General features: G+C 46.2%; 1 protein-coding gene across 3 annotated transcripts in view; it reads left to right on the top strand.

Moving 5' to 3' along the window:
* Positions 1-1929, top strand: part of RALB (RAS like proto-oncogene B) — a 44329-nt gene extending 42400 nt beyond the window's left edge. For all 3 annotated transcript variants that reach the window (XM_021695820.1, XM_021695822.1, XM_021695821.1), the window contains exon 5: positions 354-1929. In XM_021695820.1, the coding sequence (XP_021551495.1) occupies positions 354-473 (120 nt within the window). In that variant the 3' untranslated portion in view covers positions 474-1929. The remainder of the gene's footprint in view (positions 1-353) is intronic.
* Positions 1930-18627: the final 16698 nt, after the last annotated feature.

Genomic DNA, 18627 nt, shown 5'->3' with positions numbered 1-18627 from the left:
TGAGTTTGTTTATGCTTTATCCCCCATCTCCCCACCCCACCGTGTTCCAAGTCTGCTAGTTCTGCTGGGGAAGCTGTCGGGCATAATGACGTTCCTACCTTTTTAAGGTCATGATAAGGATTACATAGTAGGATCTGAGAAAGTACCCAGTAGCAGGCACTGCTATTCTTAACCTTGCCTGGTGGTTGGAAATGCTAGAAAGTCTGATGCAAATTTTGGCACAGGGTTGATAAAAATAAGTTTGCTTTATGCTTTAAAATGTAACTAGATAGCCTGCTTAGTGGAATTGCTTCATGAAATCATTAAATGGCTTTTTCCTCTCTATTCTTTACACTCCTTCCTCCCCGCCCCAGGTGTTCTTTGACCTAATGAGAGAAATCAGAGCCAAAAAGATGTCTGAGAACAAAGACAAGAACGGCAAGAAAAGCAGCAAGAACAAGAAAAGTTTTAAAGAAAGATGTTGCTTACTGTGAAAGCCAAGATAGCGGATGAAGTTAATCGCCGCTAAGGACATAGGGCGGGCTCATTAAGAGAAGAGTATAGTCGACTCCTTGGTGTGTTCCCTGCTCTCCCCAATCTCATTCACGCATACTTCTTTAAGTGGGGAAAATGTTTGTGAATCAGTGACTGGCGGAAGAAATAAGCCCTTGTCCATGCATTGGAACAGCTACTTTGTCAGGAAGTTTTGGAGTTTCCTTCTTCCTCCCCTTCTCCCTCCCCAAAGTTTAATTACATATGTAGTGTATAGGTAAGAAATAAGTGTTAATTAAAAAGAAATGTACTGTCATAGCATCTTATTTCTCTCCCTAGTTTTATAACATCACTATCTTTCATTTTGAAATAAAAATGTCTTATTTTATTAGGTTTTGGGGAGGGGGTAGGATAAAACTCTCTCTCTTATCAGCTTAACAGAAGTACTCAAAAAAATCTATTAAGCTCTAATAAAAATTCAGAGATTTTTTGGGATAAGTTTCTTGGCAATACCCTGTGGATCTGAAGCACAGCAAAAAAAAATAAAAATAAATATGAATTGGGCTGAATAGGTCAGTGACAAGCTCATAAACCCTTCACAGATATGAAAAATGAAAGTTGAATTCTTCATATTTAAATATTAGCCAATTATAGCCTGTGTTGGCTATTTCTTTCCTGTAGCATCCTGATTTTTGTGTAGAAGCTTCTTTTAGCAGATTAAGTGAAGACTCAAGAGTAGTATACTTTATAAATGACACACTTCTCTAATCAGATTAAGAATATAACTTTGGATACATCCTCTTCTAATTGCCAGACATGGTTAGGTCCTTCCTCCTCTGCTGGTAACCAATATCTATCCTTCTGGCCAACCTCTCTGCATGTAGAAGTCAAGAGAGCCTCTTCTTTTAATTCTTTTCAGTATAATGAGTTCTTCTGAACAATGTGATGAGTTGAAATTGTATTCTCAAATCATGAAGCCAGAGCTGTGCCAGACAGTCTGCTACCTCTCATAGAATTGCTCTGTAATTCTAAATTTAAAATTAGGAGAAGCGGGAAAGGATAAGATAAGCCATTGCCCTTTTACCTCTGAGAATTGGCTGCTACTTCTAATATAATTTTCTTCTGAGACAGTCGTAGAGTTGGTTAGAAAAAGGCTTTTATTGATGAGATATTGTTAAAGCTTTCTTTTATAGATATTCTCAATTTAGCAACCAGAAAATTTTTCCTCAGGAAAGGAGTACTGTGATTTAAACCCAGTGTTCACATTTTCCCCCATTTTTCGGAAGTGACATTTCACATATAGGTGCCAAAAGTGAATTGGGGTGGGGAGAGTGGGAACCTTTCAAATTTATAGTTACTACAGAAATTGTGGAAATTATGATCTGGCTGGAAAGCAATCTTGTATCACCTCCTAAAGAATCATGGTCTTTTTTAATAAAAAAAAAAAAATCAGACAAATACACTTTTTCAAGGTTTCAGCCTTTTTATTTTCCTCTCTTGTCGTACATGTAAAATGCAAGTATTAGAGAAACTGACAGTAACTTACTCATTATTGATCTTGTTAGATGTTCTACTATATCAGACGAACTTTATTTCAATTCTTTGAACTGGGCTGTGGGAGATAAAATTTAAGTATAAACAGTAATTTTAACTTCACCATCTTTCCTTTGGGAGAGAGGACTACTCTGTCTTCGTAAAGTTTAAAATCTTGAAGTTAATCACACTCTCGAAGTTTTTGAAACAACCTTTTTCTTTTCATTACAGTTTGATACCAGTTGCGGTCAATAGTAGGTAGATTTGGAAGATGTACAAATATATTAAAGATAGTATGAATTGTTTCATGTGCTGGAAATTATTCCTGGCATGTACTATTAGTATATCTCTAAAATTATATTTAACTGGATAGCAATCAGAAATGCATCTTCCTAACAAAATAATTTATACATATGAGGTGGTTTTACATAGAAAAATAAGGACGCAATGTTATTTATACATTTGAAACACGGTTACTTGCTAAATGATCATCTACTGTGTCCAAGAGCCTATCATTATTTTCCTAAAGTGTTCATTCTAGAAATATTTGAGCACCTATTTGGTGTCAGGCTTGGTTCTAGGTGCTGGGATGTGATGTTGAACAAAGTAGGCAAGAGCTTTGTTCTCCTGGAGCTTATGCTCCAGTGATGTAGGAGACAAATAAATGAAAATAATCAGGGTAAGTGTTTTGATGAAAATAAAACTGGGTAATACGACAGGAAGCATTTCTGGGCAGTAGAGCTGATTTCGATTGTGTGGTCAACAAGCTTCTCGGGGGAGTGACATTTAAGCTGAGAGTGCATGCCCTGAAGGAGCAGCCATATGCCCAGCTGCTTGGGTGGGTGCGGGGAGCTTCCCAGGGTGGGGAACAGCCGGTGCAAAGGCCCGACAGTGTTGAGGAAAAGACCCCAAAGATCATATGGCTGGAGTAGAATGAGGGAGGAGCCAAGTAGTAGAAAAAGATGTAGCAGTTTATGGTTTCATAATGTGACGTAGAGGAAAAATACCTAGACGTATAATTTGCTACAAGTATCCTGTTTCATCAAATCCAAGACACCATTAATTTTAAGATGTCACCATAATTTATATACCACTAAGAAAAAACCTGCCAATTAAGTGAACCCATCCTGACTCCAGTGACATAAAAGTGTGGGAAAAGCTGTGCATGTTTTAGATGAGGTGAATTACAATATATAAACTTAAATGGCAGTTGAAATACAGAATGCACCTCTGTTGGTCTAGAGGCTTTCAGTACAATCGAAGCTTAACAGTGGGTAAATATTAACAGTGGGGAAAATATACATATATATGGTTAATGTTGCAGTAGTAAACTTGACTTGGATATTTATATTTTAAAAACACGTTAAAATTATTTAATCAAAATTGTAACTGCATGTGCTTTAAAATTCTAATGGTCTAGAAGTGTTTGTAATGGAAACTCTTTAGTCCCAGCCCTGTTCCCCAAAAGTCAGATTCAACCATTTCTATTCTCAGATCATTCAGTAGGTACTCCTGAGTTTCTCAATACTGTTCTTAACGCCATGATTTCTTGATTTTCGACCTCAGCCATTCCCTGTGGTAGATGAGGGTGTGGCCCCTTGTGTCCCTTACCCCTACCCCATTTTTGACAGTAATAGGATTCTTTTAATTCCTCTCTTGGTGACAGTTACACCTTTTAAAACTGTATGAAAACATCCTGTTTATTATTCACGTAACTCTTGACAGCATTTCTTGGCTCCCCACTCTGAAAGGTGAGGATATTAACACACCTGCCCTTTATCTCTTGACCCCCTCCTACCTCTTCCTTCTCTGTGACACCTTTTGCTTTTATATTATCAAGGTTGATGACTTGAACATTCCACTCTGTGACCATAACTCAAGCTTCCATGCTTTACCTGTAGATTAATTTTAAAAGTTGAATACCAGTCAACAACAATTTGATTATGGTGACTTAACGTAAATATGACTCATCGCTGGGCCAAGCACCACGTGGTGATTGCCTGTCCTTCAGGCTACATAGCTCTGGCGACGCCACACAGAGGAGAGCGGCCCTAGTGTCCAGTCACGTGGTCTCCCCCATCAGTTGCCTGAGTCACTCCACATTTTAGCTCGCTTTGCCTTTGGATGGTTTCCTCTGCAATGTCCCCCCAGCTTCCTCCCATTTTTCCTTAAGTTTGCTTTTTCCTGGTGGAGAGGATAATGATATATTCTCTCCCCTAATGCCCTTCTGGAGTGCAGCTTCCATAACTCTGTCAAACTTCTGCATCGACTCGTGGCCCTCTCTCATTCTCTTGGCCATTGGAGTCTTTCTTGACTAGGACTTGAAGGCAGGTGTCAGGAAACAGGAGGGACTGACATTTGAGCTCACTCTTCCATTTTGACCTGTTTTCATTTTCACAAGTATTTACTATTTCCTTTTTTTGTAGGTCAATGTTGAACAAGGGGTAGAGTGAAACCATTGATCTGAGCTTCTGTAGGGCTCATCTTTAATGAGGCTGTCTGTGGCAATCCCTGTTCTACAGGGGTGTAGACGTCATCATTTGGGGTCAGACCTGGGTCTGGCCGGTTGTCTTCTGCCAGCAACTTTATTTTGTTTTATTTTTATCTTATATTTATTTACTTTTTTGCCATCAACTTTAAGCTGGTTCTTTGAAAGAATTAATAAGATCAATAAACCACAGGCCAGACTTATCCAAAAGAAAAGAGAAAGGACCCAAATGAATAAAATTATGAATGAAAGGGGAGAGATCACGACTAACACCAAGGAAATAGAAACAATTATTAGAAATTATTATCAACAACTATATGCCAATAAATTAATGGAGAATGGCATATAGAAGAAATGGATGCCTTCCTGGAAACCTATAAATTGCCAAGACTGAAACAAGAAGAAATTGACAACATGAATAGGCCAATAACCAGTAACGAGATTGAAGCAGTGATCAAAAACCTCCCAAAAAATAAGAGTCCAGGTCCTGATGGATTCCCTAGGGAATTCTACCAAACATTCAACGAAGAAATAATACCTATTCTGAAGTTGTTTCAAAAAACAGAACCAGAAGGAAAGCTCCCAGACTCATTCTATGAGGCCAGCATTACTTTAATCCCCAAACCAGGCAAAGACCCCATCAAAAAGGAGAATTTCTGACCGATATCCCTGATGAATATGGCTTCCAAAATTCTCAACAAAATCCCAGCTAAGAGGATCCAACAATAGATTAAAAGGATCATCCACCGCGACCAAGTGGGATTTATCCCCGGGATGCAAGGGTGGTTCAACATTCACAAATCAATCAATGTGATAGAACACATTAATAAGAGGAGAGAGAAGAACCATATGGTCCTCTCAATTGATGCAGAAAAAGCATTTGACAAAATACAGCATCCTTTCCTGATTAAAACTCTTCAGAGTATAGGGATAGAGGGAACATTCCTCAAGTTTATAAAATCCATCTATGAAAAACCCACAGCGAATATCATCCTCAATGGGGAAAAGATGAGAGCCTTTCCCTTAAGATCAGGAACACACCAAGGATGCCATCAACTTTAAAGTGAGGGAATCATGGATTTTCCCTAAGCCTGTCCTGATACTGTTCCTACTTTCTGTCTTTTATCTCTTAGGTGTGAACAGATAAAACTGCTAGATGAAGTAGTGATTTCTTGTTTGTCCAATCTTTTTAAAAATGTGGTTGACTTTGTTCTCTTATGTTAATCGGGTCAAGAAATCTGAGTGAACTTACCCGTGCTATTAGTGATCCTGTAAATCTGTTTTGTTATCAGGCTTAGGTGTATCCTGTTTGCCAATTTATAGTCAGTCTGCTGTCTTGCTCCCAGGTAATGCTGCTTTTAAAAATGCGTATTGCTGATACCGACTTCCCGACTTCTTTTTTATGAGTTACTACAGAAGTTTCACTTTTTGAGGATTCTGGAAAGAGTGTAAAAAAATTTTTTTCTCAAAGATTTTATTTTTTTTGAGAGAGAGAGAGAGAGCACAAGTAGGGGGAGGGGCAGAGGGAGAAGCAGACTCTCCGCTGAGCAGGGAACCAGATTCAGGGCTCGATCCGAGGACTCTGGGATCAGGACCTGAGCCGAAGGCAGACGATTAACTGACTGAGCCACCCAGGCGCCCCGAGAATGTAAAAAGTTTAAAACTAATCTGGGGCCTTGGGTTTATGGTGAATCTTCTCTATGGAGAAAGATACTTCCTTCGATACCACTCGCCCTCCTCCTGTCTTTGTCTAATTTAAGTGCTAGTGCGTGTTCTGACGTGGTGTAGCTAACTATTCATTTCTACCTACTCACGTGTGCCACCAAGCTCGATATTCTGTTATACCTGTAGTAGTGTCTGAAGTACCGCTAGCCGGATTCCCACGTGTGCTCACTGCGGTTGTACGCAGCCTTCGCTGGTGTCTGAGGAACTCGGTAGCATGGCCGAGCTGAGGAGAAACCCCCACCTAGGCTAAAAAGCGTCTGCGTGGTCAGGCCTGAGCAACAATGAAGGCCCAGCTGCTGTGAGGGCAGAGTTGCTTTTGTACAGCGTCCCGTCCCTCACTCTCTCACTGGAACATCTTCTCCTGATGCATGGAAGAAGGGCCAGGCACCTGAACGATTTTGGAGTTCCAAAATCCTTAGGAAAGTTGGCTTCTGTCAACTTTATATTTTATTTTTTTATTATGTTCAGGTAGCCACTGTATAGTCCATCATTCGTTTTTGATGTAGTGTTCCATGATTCATTAGTTACGTATAACACCCAGTGCACATCACAACACGTGCCCTCCTTAATACCCATCACCCTGTCAACAAGCTTAAGGGGACGCCTGGGTGGCTCAGTCGGGTAAGCGACTACCTTCGGCTCAGGTCATGGTTCCAGGGTCCTGGGATGGAGTCCCGGGTCAGGCTCCCTGCTCAGTGGGGAGTCTGCTTCTCCCTCTCCCTATCCCCTGCTTGTGCTCTCTTGTGCACTGTGTCTCAGATGAATAAATAAAATCTTAAAAAAAAATAAAACAAGCTTAATTATTTCGAGTAGTTAAACCAAATGCATCTCAAGGTGAGTGTGCCATAGCAATCAAAAGGGTAACCTGATTAACTTCTAAAGGGCTAAGTCACCAAATAATCCCTGTGTATTTTCAGTAGGTACGACTGGAAAAGCTTTCCTAAAATCTGATTGACGCGGTGAAAACCAATGTATGGTGTCGTTATTTTAAACCGGTGGTAAAATATGTAAATGACAACTGGGACTTCCATTCCTGAGTTACACGCTGGCTTTAGTGAGCAGGTGAAGGCAGGGTGACACCTTGGCCCGCAAAGCTTCCTCACCTCGGCACAGCTAAAAACCCAGCTGCGGCCTGGTTCTCAGCTTGTGGGGAGGGCTTGCAGGTGTCCCTCAGGGTGGGCGAGTGCAGTGCTGGGGACAGTGTCGTGGTCGTGGAGGCTCTGGGGTGGAGCTTCCCAAGGCCTCTGAGAACTGGCAGCACCTTCCAAATGTGATTGGCCATCTCTCAACTCTTGCTGTGGGGATTTTTAAAGATTCTATTTATTTGACAGAAAGAGAGAGAGAGAGAGAACACAAGCAGGGGGAGAGCAGAGGGAGAGGGAGAAGCAGGCTCCCCGCAGAGCAGGGAGCCCGATGCGGGGCTTGATCCCAAGACTTTGGGATCATAACCTGAGCCAAAGGCAGATGATTAACGACTGAGCCACCCAGGCGCCCCACGGATTGTGCTCTTTACTGGAGATAAATTGCGTTTGGTGTGTGGATAGGTTTTGTTTTGTTTTCCGCAGAGATGCTTGACTTGTGTAGGTGTAGGTAAATGTTACCCATTTTTTTTCTTTTCGTCTTCAATGGTAAAATTTATTATTTACCACATGCCCAGGAGAGGGAGCCTCATGTTCCAGGAACGTGAACCAATGCCCTATTTTCATCTCCATTTCTCCAGGCTTCCTGGGGCAAAGTCACCAATGACTTCCTATCAAAACTAGGAATTTCTGATTTCCTGCAAAATCAGAGGCCTTTTTCAATTTTTGCTCATGCTTTCCTGTATGCACTTTCTCCTGGTTCTCCCTGCGCCTTGGACTGTTCTGGGTCTCATTCCTTTACTGCCTTCACTCTTGTCCATTCCTTTTTTTTTTTTTTTTAAATTCAGAGAGAGACACAGAGAGAGAGGGAACACAAGCAGGGGGAGTGGGAAAGGGAGAAGCAGGCCTCCCGCGGAGCAGGGAGCCCGATGCGGGGCTCGATCCCAGGACCCTGGGATCATGACCTGAGCCGAAGGCAGACGCCTAACGACTGAGCCACCCAGGCGCCCCTTAATTAAAGTTTCTTTATTAAGTGGTGGCTCTCTTAAGGACCACTACCAAGAGGCAAAGCGAAGTAAGAGCTAGAGCTGTTGCCTTGGAAAGTCCAGCAAGGATATACGTCTGCAAGCCCGGGTCTGAAGGCGGACTTGTTTGTCAGGCTGCCTTGTGGGAGCTTCCTGCCATGTTGGAAGTAGGTATCTGCTGTCTGCCCTGATGCCCCCGACCACAGCTTCTGTGTTGAGCTTCCCATCCCTTTCTGCCCTGTTCTTCTTAGCAATGTTTGCTGGCCCTCCTTCCTCCTCCCCAGGGGCCTCTGAAGAGTTGAAGTTTTCAACTGTTTAACTCTCCCCTTCTTCTCTCCCATTTCTTTCCCCTAACTGCATGTGCTTTGGGGATAACCAGTCATCAGTGGCCTGGTCTGGCGGTCACATGGTCTTCCCACTCAGGTCTCTCCCCACTTCCGTCCACGGGGTGCACCCCGCCTTAGCAGCTGGCCTCAAGCACCCCCAGACTTTGCCTCTGCCCCACCATCTACAGAAGTACGAATGATTTGGCAGCATTCAAGGCAATCAACGGGACTGCCTCAACTAAGCTCACAACCAAAGTTGGCATGGTGGTGCCCCAGTGCTCCGGACGCGGAGCGCTGTGATCGGCAGCTGGTCTACAGCCCCCCTCCCGGAAGTGCAAACCTCTTCTCTGGAGGGATTCTGGAGCTGCTCCTGTCAAAGCCCCCGGGGCCTCCTGCCTCCTCGCCCTCTGACACCCGCTCACCCTGCACCCTTGCCGTGGGGCACTCTTTCTTGCTGAGCATGTCTCACGCTTAGTGTCAGGGACATTGCCCCCACCCTGGAGCCAGACAGGCCTCCATTTGAATTTTTTAATTTAATTTTATTTAAAAAAATTCTTTTTAAGATTTTATTTATTTATTTGAAAGAGAGCATGAGAGAGAGAGAGAGAGAGGGTGTGCACAACCTGGGGGGAGGGGCAGAGGCAGAGGGAGAAGCAGGCTCCCCGCTGAGCAGGGAGCCCGATGCGGGGCTCGATCCCAGGACCCTGGGATCATGACCTGAGCTGAAGGCAGTCGCTTAACCGACTGAGCCACCCAGGTGTCCCTCCATTTGAATTTTGGCTCTGCCCCATGTCAGTTTTGTGACTGGGGCGCATCTGTAAAACAGAGGTGGTTGCAGTGGCCTTGTCAGGGGATTTGTGAAGGTCAGTACTTTGCAAAGTGCTTCCCCCCATCCCGCTATGCCTTTTATCATGCAACCCATCCTGCCTGGAATCTTCTCTCTCCTCACGGCTCATAAAGTTCTAGCCATTCTTGCAGGCCCACCACCCTGGAAACATGCTCCTCCCCTCAGACTGGATGCGGCACCCCGACCCCTTCACGGCCTCCCGTGTGCTCACCTCACAAGGCCTCTCATGTGCCCCTGCTCTGGATATCGTCTCCCTTTCCTTAGCATCCTGCCGGATCCTCCTTGCCCCCTGCCTTCACTGTCTGTGCTCCTCTTTCCCACCGACCACCCTCTCTGGCAGGGCTAGGGTCTCCGCCGGCTTCCTTGTGGCACCCGGCTCCGTGCCTTCCACGGAGCAGCGCCACCAGCCTTTGTCTTTGGAAGGGGACACCAATGCCACAGGTTATCTCATAGGAAATTGAGGAAAATTGTGACAGAGAGCCATGGCTTCCATCACCTGGCTGCTTTTTATAAAGAATTTTCTAGAAATCTTTCTTTTTTTATTTTTATTTTTATTTTTATTTTTTTAAAGATTTTATTTATTTATTTGAGAGAGAGAATGAGATAGAGAGAGCATGAGAGGGGGGAGGGTCAGAGGGAGAAGCAGGCTCCTCGCTGAGCAGGGAGCCCGATGCGGGACTCGATCCAGGGACTCCAGGATCATGACCTGAGCCGAAGGCAGTCGCTTAACCAACTGAGCCACCCAGGTGCCCTTTTTTAAATTTTTTTATTCTTATGTTAATCCCCATACATTTAGAAATCTTTCTATCTTATGGGATGAAGAAACAAATATCAAAGAGGTGAGAGGCTCGAAAGCCATTTTAAACACTGACATTTCCTTCAAGTCCTTTCTTGAACATTTCGTGTGTAATGTCCGTGGCTAACTGTAAGAGTAACCAGCGGAGGGCCTGCACTAAAAGGTGTGCAAGGAGGTTGGGGCGCCTGGGTGGCTCAGTCGTTAGGTGTCTGCCTTCGGCTCGGGTCGTGGTCCCAGGGTCCTGGGATCGAGCCCCGCGTCTGGCTCCCTGTTCCACGGGAAGCCTGCTTCTGCCTCTCCCACTCCCTTTGCTTGTGTTCCCTCTCTCGCTGTCTCTCTCTCTCTGTCAAATAAATAAATAAAATCTTTAAAAAAAAAAAGGTGTGCAAGGAGGCTTTGCTGAGTAGGTGAAACTCACCTAGCATGTAGGCCTGACACTTACGAGAGTTCTTCCTGGAGCTGGGCAGGCCTTGTTGCTGTCCACACTGATGGTGTAGACTTCGTAGGTACCCAATCCAGAGGGAGGGAGGGTTTGCTCTGCAGAAGGCTCCGAGCACCTTCCCTGAGGTTTTATGTTTGGTGGCTCTGGGGTTTAATCGCGGGCTGAGCGTGCAGCGGAACAGTTAGGTCAGGGTGGCCCCACGCATGTGAGCACCTGAACGTGAGTGTCTAGGTCTTGGGGAAGAGAATATTTCAGCCTATTTCGGAGGCCTTGGGTTTATAAGCACACAGTTCTGCAAACACAAGAAGAAGACAGACTTACATGTTACTGTTACCACACAAGATGGCTACGGACTCTCTTTCTGTGCTAAATCAGGGAGAAAATTCTGGTGGAAAGAAAACAAGCATTATAAGACCCGGTTGGTCAATTCTGAACTTCCACTGTAACAAATGGCCATGGGGAAGATGGCACAATGGAGGAAGTTAAAAATGTGTATCTAGAGAGGGCATATGTGGGTATATGCAGACCCGCTGGATGCCTTTTGTAGAGCTGGAGCCCTGGTTTGAGCAGACATGTCTTTCAAATTCTCTTATTGCAAAATAATAGTGATTCTTAAGAAGGACTTTATTTTTAAAAGATAAGAGTCATTTAAAAACATGTTTTTAAAGAAATATATACTGTGATAATACCCGCTGTCTGTATACATTGTTTGGAATGTTCATCAGAGCTTCTTAAAGCATTTTTTATTTTTATCTCTTTTAAAGATTTTATTTGTTTCTTTATTTGAGAGAGCGTGAGGGAAAGAGCACACAAGTGGGAGGAGGGGCAGAGGCAGAGGGAGAAGCAGACTCTGTGCTGAGCAGGGAGCCCGAAGCGGGGCTCGATCCCAGGACCCTGGGATCATGACCTGAGCTGAAGGCAGACGCTTAACCGACTGAGCCCCTTAAGGCATTTTTTAAATTGAAAATTCCATAGACTTTAAAACATTGATGAAATGTGTTCTAGTCCCTGCTACATTAGATGTGTATTTTAACAATAATAAAGAGGTTTATTAATACTCACTATGCAGTTCTGTGCCTATATATTCTGTTGTGATTGTCAGAATCCTCATATGTCATTCAGTGCTCTTTCTAAATGGTAGAGTCTTTAAATGCAGACATCTTTCCCCACTGAACACATTCTCCTGTGTCCCAGTGCTTCACAGATTAACAAAGCCAGCGAGGACCACTAGGGGTCATTCTTCTGCCTCTGTCTGGTGTACTCCAAATGCTCCCAGACACACTTGTTTGTATCCAGAGGCTTCCAGATGTCCTCTAGGAGGTACAGTCCACCGGTCCATGTGGATGGGGGTGATTGTGGACTCTCCTCCCTGGAAGGAGGGCGTGAGCCCAGCAAGCTTGGGGGTAGGCTAGGGAGAGTCCGTTATGCGACAGGTATTTGTCCAGTAGCTGTTTGTGCAAAGTCCTGGGCCAGGTGGGTGCTAAAGTGGGTGATGGTAGGGCTTCAATGTAAAGAAAATGAGCCTTTTTATTTTCTAAGGAGTATAACAGTGGAGAAAGTGAAGTCGATTAGCCTCTTGCTGTTGACTGAGATATTTGAAGTTGAGAGTGTGAACAGGGGAGTGGCCAAGGAGAAACAGAGAAGGGTTTGGAGTTGAGATAATTCTCAGAGGTAAAATCAGAACGACTTGGGGATGGGTTGGGGGGGCCGAGAGTGGAATCCACGATGACTTCCGGCTTTCCACTGGTGGGGGTACCGCAAGGCTGCGGGGGCACCAGCTGAGACACAAACTGCAGGTTGATGAGCAGGTTTGGGGGAAAAATGGGAGGACGTCAGAGGGAGGGGTGTGCGTGGAGGGCCAGCCCTGTGTGGAACTGGAGTCCTCATTCTGGGCAACGGGCTGTCGTGATGGACCCCGGTGCTCCGGTCCCTGCCAGCATCCCTTCCCTGTGACTCAGCCACTCTGTGCCTACGTCTGCGGCATCTGTCCTGTCAGCACTGACTGGTTCTTTGTGTAGCTCAGCTTCAGCCTCTAATGCTGGACACCCTTGATGGGTGGGTCTATGAGTTGTCTGTTGTTGCACAGAGTGGCTTGGAAAACATTCATTTATGATCTCCCCAATCCTGTGAGTTAGGGCATGGGTGCAGCTTAGCTGGGGCCTCTGCTCAGGATGTCACAGGCTGTGGTCCAGGGGCCAGCTGGGCTGCGTTTTCATCTGGAGGCTCAACAGCGGAAGACTTCACCTCTGAGCTCCCGAAGGTCGTTGGCGGAACTCGTTTTCTCGAGGCCGTAGAAGTGAGTTTCATTTCCTCGTTGGCTGTTGGCCAGAGGCTGCCCTCGGTTCCTCGGGCCTCCTGTGGTTCCCTGCCATGTGGCCCCCTCCATGGGCATTCACAAACCTGACGGCTAGCTTCTTCAAGGCCAGCAAGCCTAGAATCACAATGTCAGGTCATCACAGGGGTGACAGCCCATCCCAGTGGCCATACTGTGTTGGGTAGAAGAAAGTCACAGCACCTGTCTACACTTGAGGGCAGGTGTGAGCAGCAGGAGGTGGGGATCCTGGGGGCCACCTCAGGCTTCACAACCACAGTGGGCTAGTCACCCTCAGTGCAGAGCAGCCCTCACAGGCCAGCCGGGCTTCCTCTGGGCCAGTTCTCCACCCACCTGCTGTGGCCAGAAGTGGGCAAGTTTACCCAGCTTAGAGCCTGGTATCTTCTACATGCTAACTGCCTCTGGTCTTGCTCCAGAGCCTCACCGACCTTGCAGACTTAGGCATCATAGCTGTAGCCTGAGACCCAGAGAAGGGCAGGAACTCGCCTGAGCTCACATAGCAGCAGAAATCGTAATAGTAAAATCTGTAAACTACTCATAATATTCACTTCCTCTAGTTAAGTAGGTACTTTGGATCATTTGTTTCATGATTTATTTTATATATATATATATATATTTTTTTTTTAAAGATTTTATTTATTTATTTGCGAGAGAGAACGAGAGACAGAGAGCACGAGAGGGAGGAGGGGCAGAGGGAGAAGCAGACTCCCCGCGGAGCACGGAGCCCGATGCGGGACTCGATCCCGGGACTCCAGGATCACGACCTGAGCCGAAGGCAGTCGCTTAACCGACTGAGCCACCCAGGCGCCCTTATATATTTTTTTTAAAGATTTTTTTTTTTTATTTGAGAGAGAGAGTATGAGCAGGGGGAGGGGCAGAGGGAGAAGCAGACTCCCTGCCGAGCAGGGAGCCCGATGCGGGACTCGATCCCGGGACTCCGGGATCATGACCTGAGCTGAAGGCAGACGCTTAACCGACTGAGCCACCAGAAGCCCCCATTTCATGATTTAAATTGACATTCTTTGGATGCTCTTTAAGCTTTTCTCATGTTCCATCTCCTCAGAATTGGAAATAGCACACTTCAATGACTTTTCTATACTGGTTTTAACACTTATATTAAATCCATTTTCAGTAGCTTGCTCTTAAATAGCCAGCATTCCGCTTTCTGAAGCTACAGTTTCGACACATATAGGTAATAATAGTTTGATAAGAATAGTGAACATTCTGGGACGCCTGGGTGGCTCAGTCAGTTAAACGTCTGCCTTGGGCTCAGATCATGATCCCAGGGTCCTGGGATTGAGCCCCGCATCGGGCTCCCTGCTTTTGTGGAAGTCTGCTTTCTTCCTTTGCCCCTCCCCCTGCTCATGCTCTCTCTCTTAAATAAATAAATAAAATCTTAAAAAAAAAGAATAATGAGCATGTCGCATATGAGAACTTTGTCTCTCTAATTTAAAGGGAAAAAGTCCTTTATTTTTTGTTCTTCAATTTCCTCATCTGGAAACTGGGGGAGGCAGTCAGCCTGTTTGTAAGGCTCTGAACCCGAGGACTGCCCGTCTCCCAGGCTTGTGGTCAGGATCAAAGGACCAAAGCCTGAGAAGGCGCTGGCCGCTCAAACAAACCCCGGCAGCAATCACACCACAAAGAGCTTCATTGTGTTGCTGCAGCTACTTTAAATAGTTTCTTCTCTGGTATCCTGGACTTATTTGTTTATAATGCTTCAGTCTGTATGACTTCTCAGAAGCTTAGTCCATAAAGTGAGGTCCAAACAATTCCATAAACCCAGCACAGAAGTCTAACTAGAGCATTAAAATGTATCATCGGAAATTTGGGGGCTTTGCGTTCCCGACTGCACACTTTGAGTTGAGCATCTGTGTCCCTTTTCTCTCCTCCTGCGTGTCTTTGACTTGTTGCTACTGTTTTGACCAAACTGTACTGGGTATTTTTACACAAGTGCCAGGAAGGAAGTTGGTACCAACCTGTCAGCATTCATTTGGGATGCTGGACCTCAAGAAATCTTGCATGAAATACTAGTTCTCACAAGGGCTAACTGGCTTTTTAGCAAAGAAGGGTTCTGTAACCAAATATGTTCACAAAGCACCGCCCATTAGCTTCTACCTTTTGGAGGTTCCAAGTCCTTATGAGTACATTTCTTTTTTAATCCAGCACTTTCTGGATTTATTTAGATGGGATTGTTGTTGTTGTTGTTGTTGTTGTTGTTGTTGTTGTTTTTTAATTAAAAAAGCTAAAACAAAACACTTTCATTACTATCCAAGAGATCAGATCTGTAGTTTGGCAAATGCTATCCATGTGCCCAGAAATGCTTTCTCTTGCAGGCTTTACCTTAGCTCCGGAAGAGCCTGGAGCTAAATGCTCCCGCCCAGGTCCAGTAATCTGATGCCTTTAAAATTCCAGTGCTTTAAAAAAATATATATGTTCCTTTTAATAAACTTCTCAGTCCTCACACTTCCATGGTTTGTGTGGAACTTAACAACCAGCTTTCCTGGTTTGTGATTGATTTGCCATACACGGAGTCAGGGATTCCCAAACTGGAGGCTGTTTTGAGGTCAGCTAGCCGTTCCTGCCGACAGCTGCAGACAGAAGCCCCACAGCCATTCTGCGATGGCCCCACTGGAGTACCTTGCCGCCTCCTGGCCCGTGTACCCTGCCCCGGTCCTGGGCCGTGGGGTGTTCTCAGCGCTGCTTACCTTGTGGACTTGGCCGCTACAGACGTATGCCCCTCGCCATGATTCATTTTTTAAAGGTTACCTAAGAAATAAATTTGACTGGGGCGCCTGGGTGGCTCAGTCGTTAAGCGTCTGCTTTCAGCTCAGGTCATGATCCCAGGGTCCTGGGATCGAGCCCCACTGGGGAGGCTGCTTCTCCCTCTCCCGCTCCCCCTGCTTGTGCTCTCTCGCTCTCTGTCAAATAAATAAATCAAAAAAAAAAAAAAAAAAAAAGAAAAGAAATGAGTTTCATCAAAGAGATGGTATGTTAAAAAGCATCAAATAACCTAAGTTTGCAAGACGACTTGTCTTGCACCAGCCACTGCCTTATGCCCCCCTTTTCAGCTTATCAGTCTGTTTTCTGATAATAAGTAACAAAATAATAGTATATGTTGGAGGCATGTTTTATCTTTTCAGGGTGCTTTCACAATCGTTGGGTTGTTGGGTCCTCCCAGCAGCCCTACTCGCGGGCCAGGCCGTCGTCAGCCGCGTTTCTTGGTACTTGGGATCATGGCCACAGTGACCCCGGGGGGAGCCAGACAGCACTTTAGTGGCGGAGTCGGGGCTGGGACGCTTCCTGAGACTCCCAGAGCGCAGGGACCAGCCGGCAGGGGCAGGTCTGAAGCGGCTCCTCTACATCCCCTCCTTGGTTCCTCAAATACAGTGAGGGATGGAGTCCTTTCCGACCACATCGGGGGGTCTTCCTCCGGAATAAAACTTTCGGCTGCTTCTCATAGGAGGGCCCTCTCCCTCCCGTGTGTATTTTTGTGCACAGAAGACGGACCCTTCCCTGCGTCCTGAGCCGCGCCAAGGCCCAAGCCGCCCGCTTTGGTTAGCAGTTAGCGCCGCCTAGTGGCCACGGAAAAGTCCATTTTACCAAGAAAACACCGCGGGGCTGCTCTTTGCCCGCTTTTCCGTGGAGGGTAGCATCTGATAACACCCCGAATGTAAACTGATTCCGTGAGGAGAGCGCTTGCCTGAATCACTCCCTTGAAAAAGGTCCAAATGCAGTTGTTTGGTTTAATGACCTGCATTATTATAGGCTTTGGATTTTGTGTGTGTGCCAAGAAAAAGGGTGAACAATACACAAACTCTTAAGGGCAATGTTCCTTCAGAGAGCTGAGCAGACAACATAAGCCCCACTGTTTGCAAGGGCCGGTGGTTTCAGTCACATTTTTATGGCATTAATCAATTTGTATTGTAATTTATAGCAATACTCTTCCCACACTGAGTTTTGTTGACTGAGAAAGGATTTGGAACGGAAAGGGAAGCCCTCACCCCTCAGCGGAGACTTCCTCCTCCGGGAAATGGCAGGAGTGCTGTAAGGGGCCCGATGGGCAGGAATGTGTGCCCTCCCGCCTGTCCCCAGAGGGCACCCAGACCTTGAGTTTAAGAAACACCCCAGCCCTGCTTCGGTAGCTGCTGCGGTGTGCCCCGGTGGCCGTGCTCACATAGGATGGCCTTTCCTTCAAGGATGGCTTCTCCTAGCCCAAACAAGCTGACCTCAGAGGTCTGGGGCGGCGGACACATTACCCCTGTGTGCAGGCACTTGACCATGACCTATGAGCTAGACCCAACGGTTGTTTTCGTACCTTCTGCTCAGTGGGTGGGAGGTCACGGGAAACCATCTTGCAATAAGTGCATTTTGTCCTTGCACCGTAGTAGAGCCACGTGGGCGTGCCTTCTTGAGGATGCGCGTGGCCACCCCTGACCGTGATGGCTGGGCAGTGGGCCCACCTTCCCGGCCCCCCCCGCCCAGCCTGGCCTTGGGAAGTTCAGCAGCTAGCAGGCAGAGGAAACCCGCTTGCACACAGCGACGCTGTGACCATATGCTGTTTTAAATTTCAAAGCAGACTTTTAATAGCAGTCTTGTTACCTAGCTAAAAGTAGCTGTACGCTTCTTGCCTTATACTTTCACACCTCTTCTCCCTTGCTCCCCAACCACTCCTTCTGTGCGCCCTAAATTACAGATCCTCGCTGGGTCTGAGCATTGAAAGACATCCTTTGGCTTCCCCCATTCATTAATAGAGGTGTTTATGTCAGCCGGATCGCCTACCCCAGCCTTTGGTCTCCCCCCCCCCACCCCGCCCTCCTCCCCTCAGTCATCCCCGGCCCTCCTCTATCCCCACCTGTATGCAGTGGTTCCCTGGACGGGCTCCAAAGCACTTTCTTTCATCCCTTGATTGGGGTTTTATTTTTAAGAAGAAAGCCAAGCACATTTTTAACAGCCACGACCAGATGGAGCGAGCTCTTCTGAGGCAACGTAAAGGTAATAAAACAGAGCAAGCTGGTGTGGCCAACCTAATGAAGGATCCTGGGGCTTCGTGCCAGCCCTCACTAACCTTGGAGAATACCTCGGTTGTGTAGGAGGCAAATAACCCAGGGCAGTGTTTTCCTAACTTTTTCTGTCCTTAAACAACTGACCCGAGTCTGCGCCTTTCCTTATCCTCAAGCCTTTTCCAGCTCTGTCTTGAACGCTCTTCGCTCCTCATGCTTCATGGTAATTCTTACTTCTTGGTATCCCTCGTCGTTGGTACCCACTGTCTGTCCCCATACCCCCCGCAAAGGCACACATCGTAACACAGCTGGTTTCTCCATCGTGAAGTCATTTCTTTTGAACCATAATCTTTTCCTTCCGGTCCTCCAGCCCGGCTTCTGGAATGGGCCCTCACTCCCTGTCTGTCTGTCTGTCTGTCTCCCCCATCCCCTCTCTCCTGCTAGCTTAGAGCAGACTCTGGCCTGAGAGCCGTGGGATCAGGGCTGACCCTCAGGATGGATGGCGAGGGCATCCTCACTCTTCCCCTGCCCTGGCCCTGCTGACCAGTCCCGAATCATGCTGG

The sequence above is a fragment of the Neomonachus schauinslandi genome, chromosome 3, assembly GCF_002201575.2.
Source record: "Neomonachus schauinslandi chromosome 3, ASM220157v2, whole genome shotgun sequence".
NCBI classification, from domain to species: Eukaryota; Metazoa; Chordata; class Mammalia; order Carnivora; family Phocidae; genus Neomonachus; species Neomonachus schauinslandi.
The sequence above is the reverse complement of the archived record's forward strand: the minus strand, read 5'-3'. Positions and strand labels throughout refer to the sequence as shown.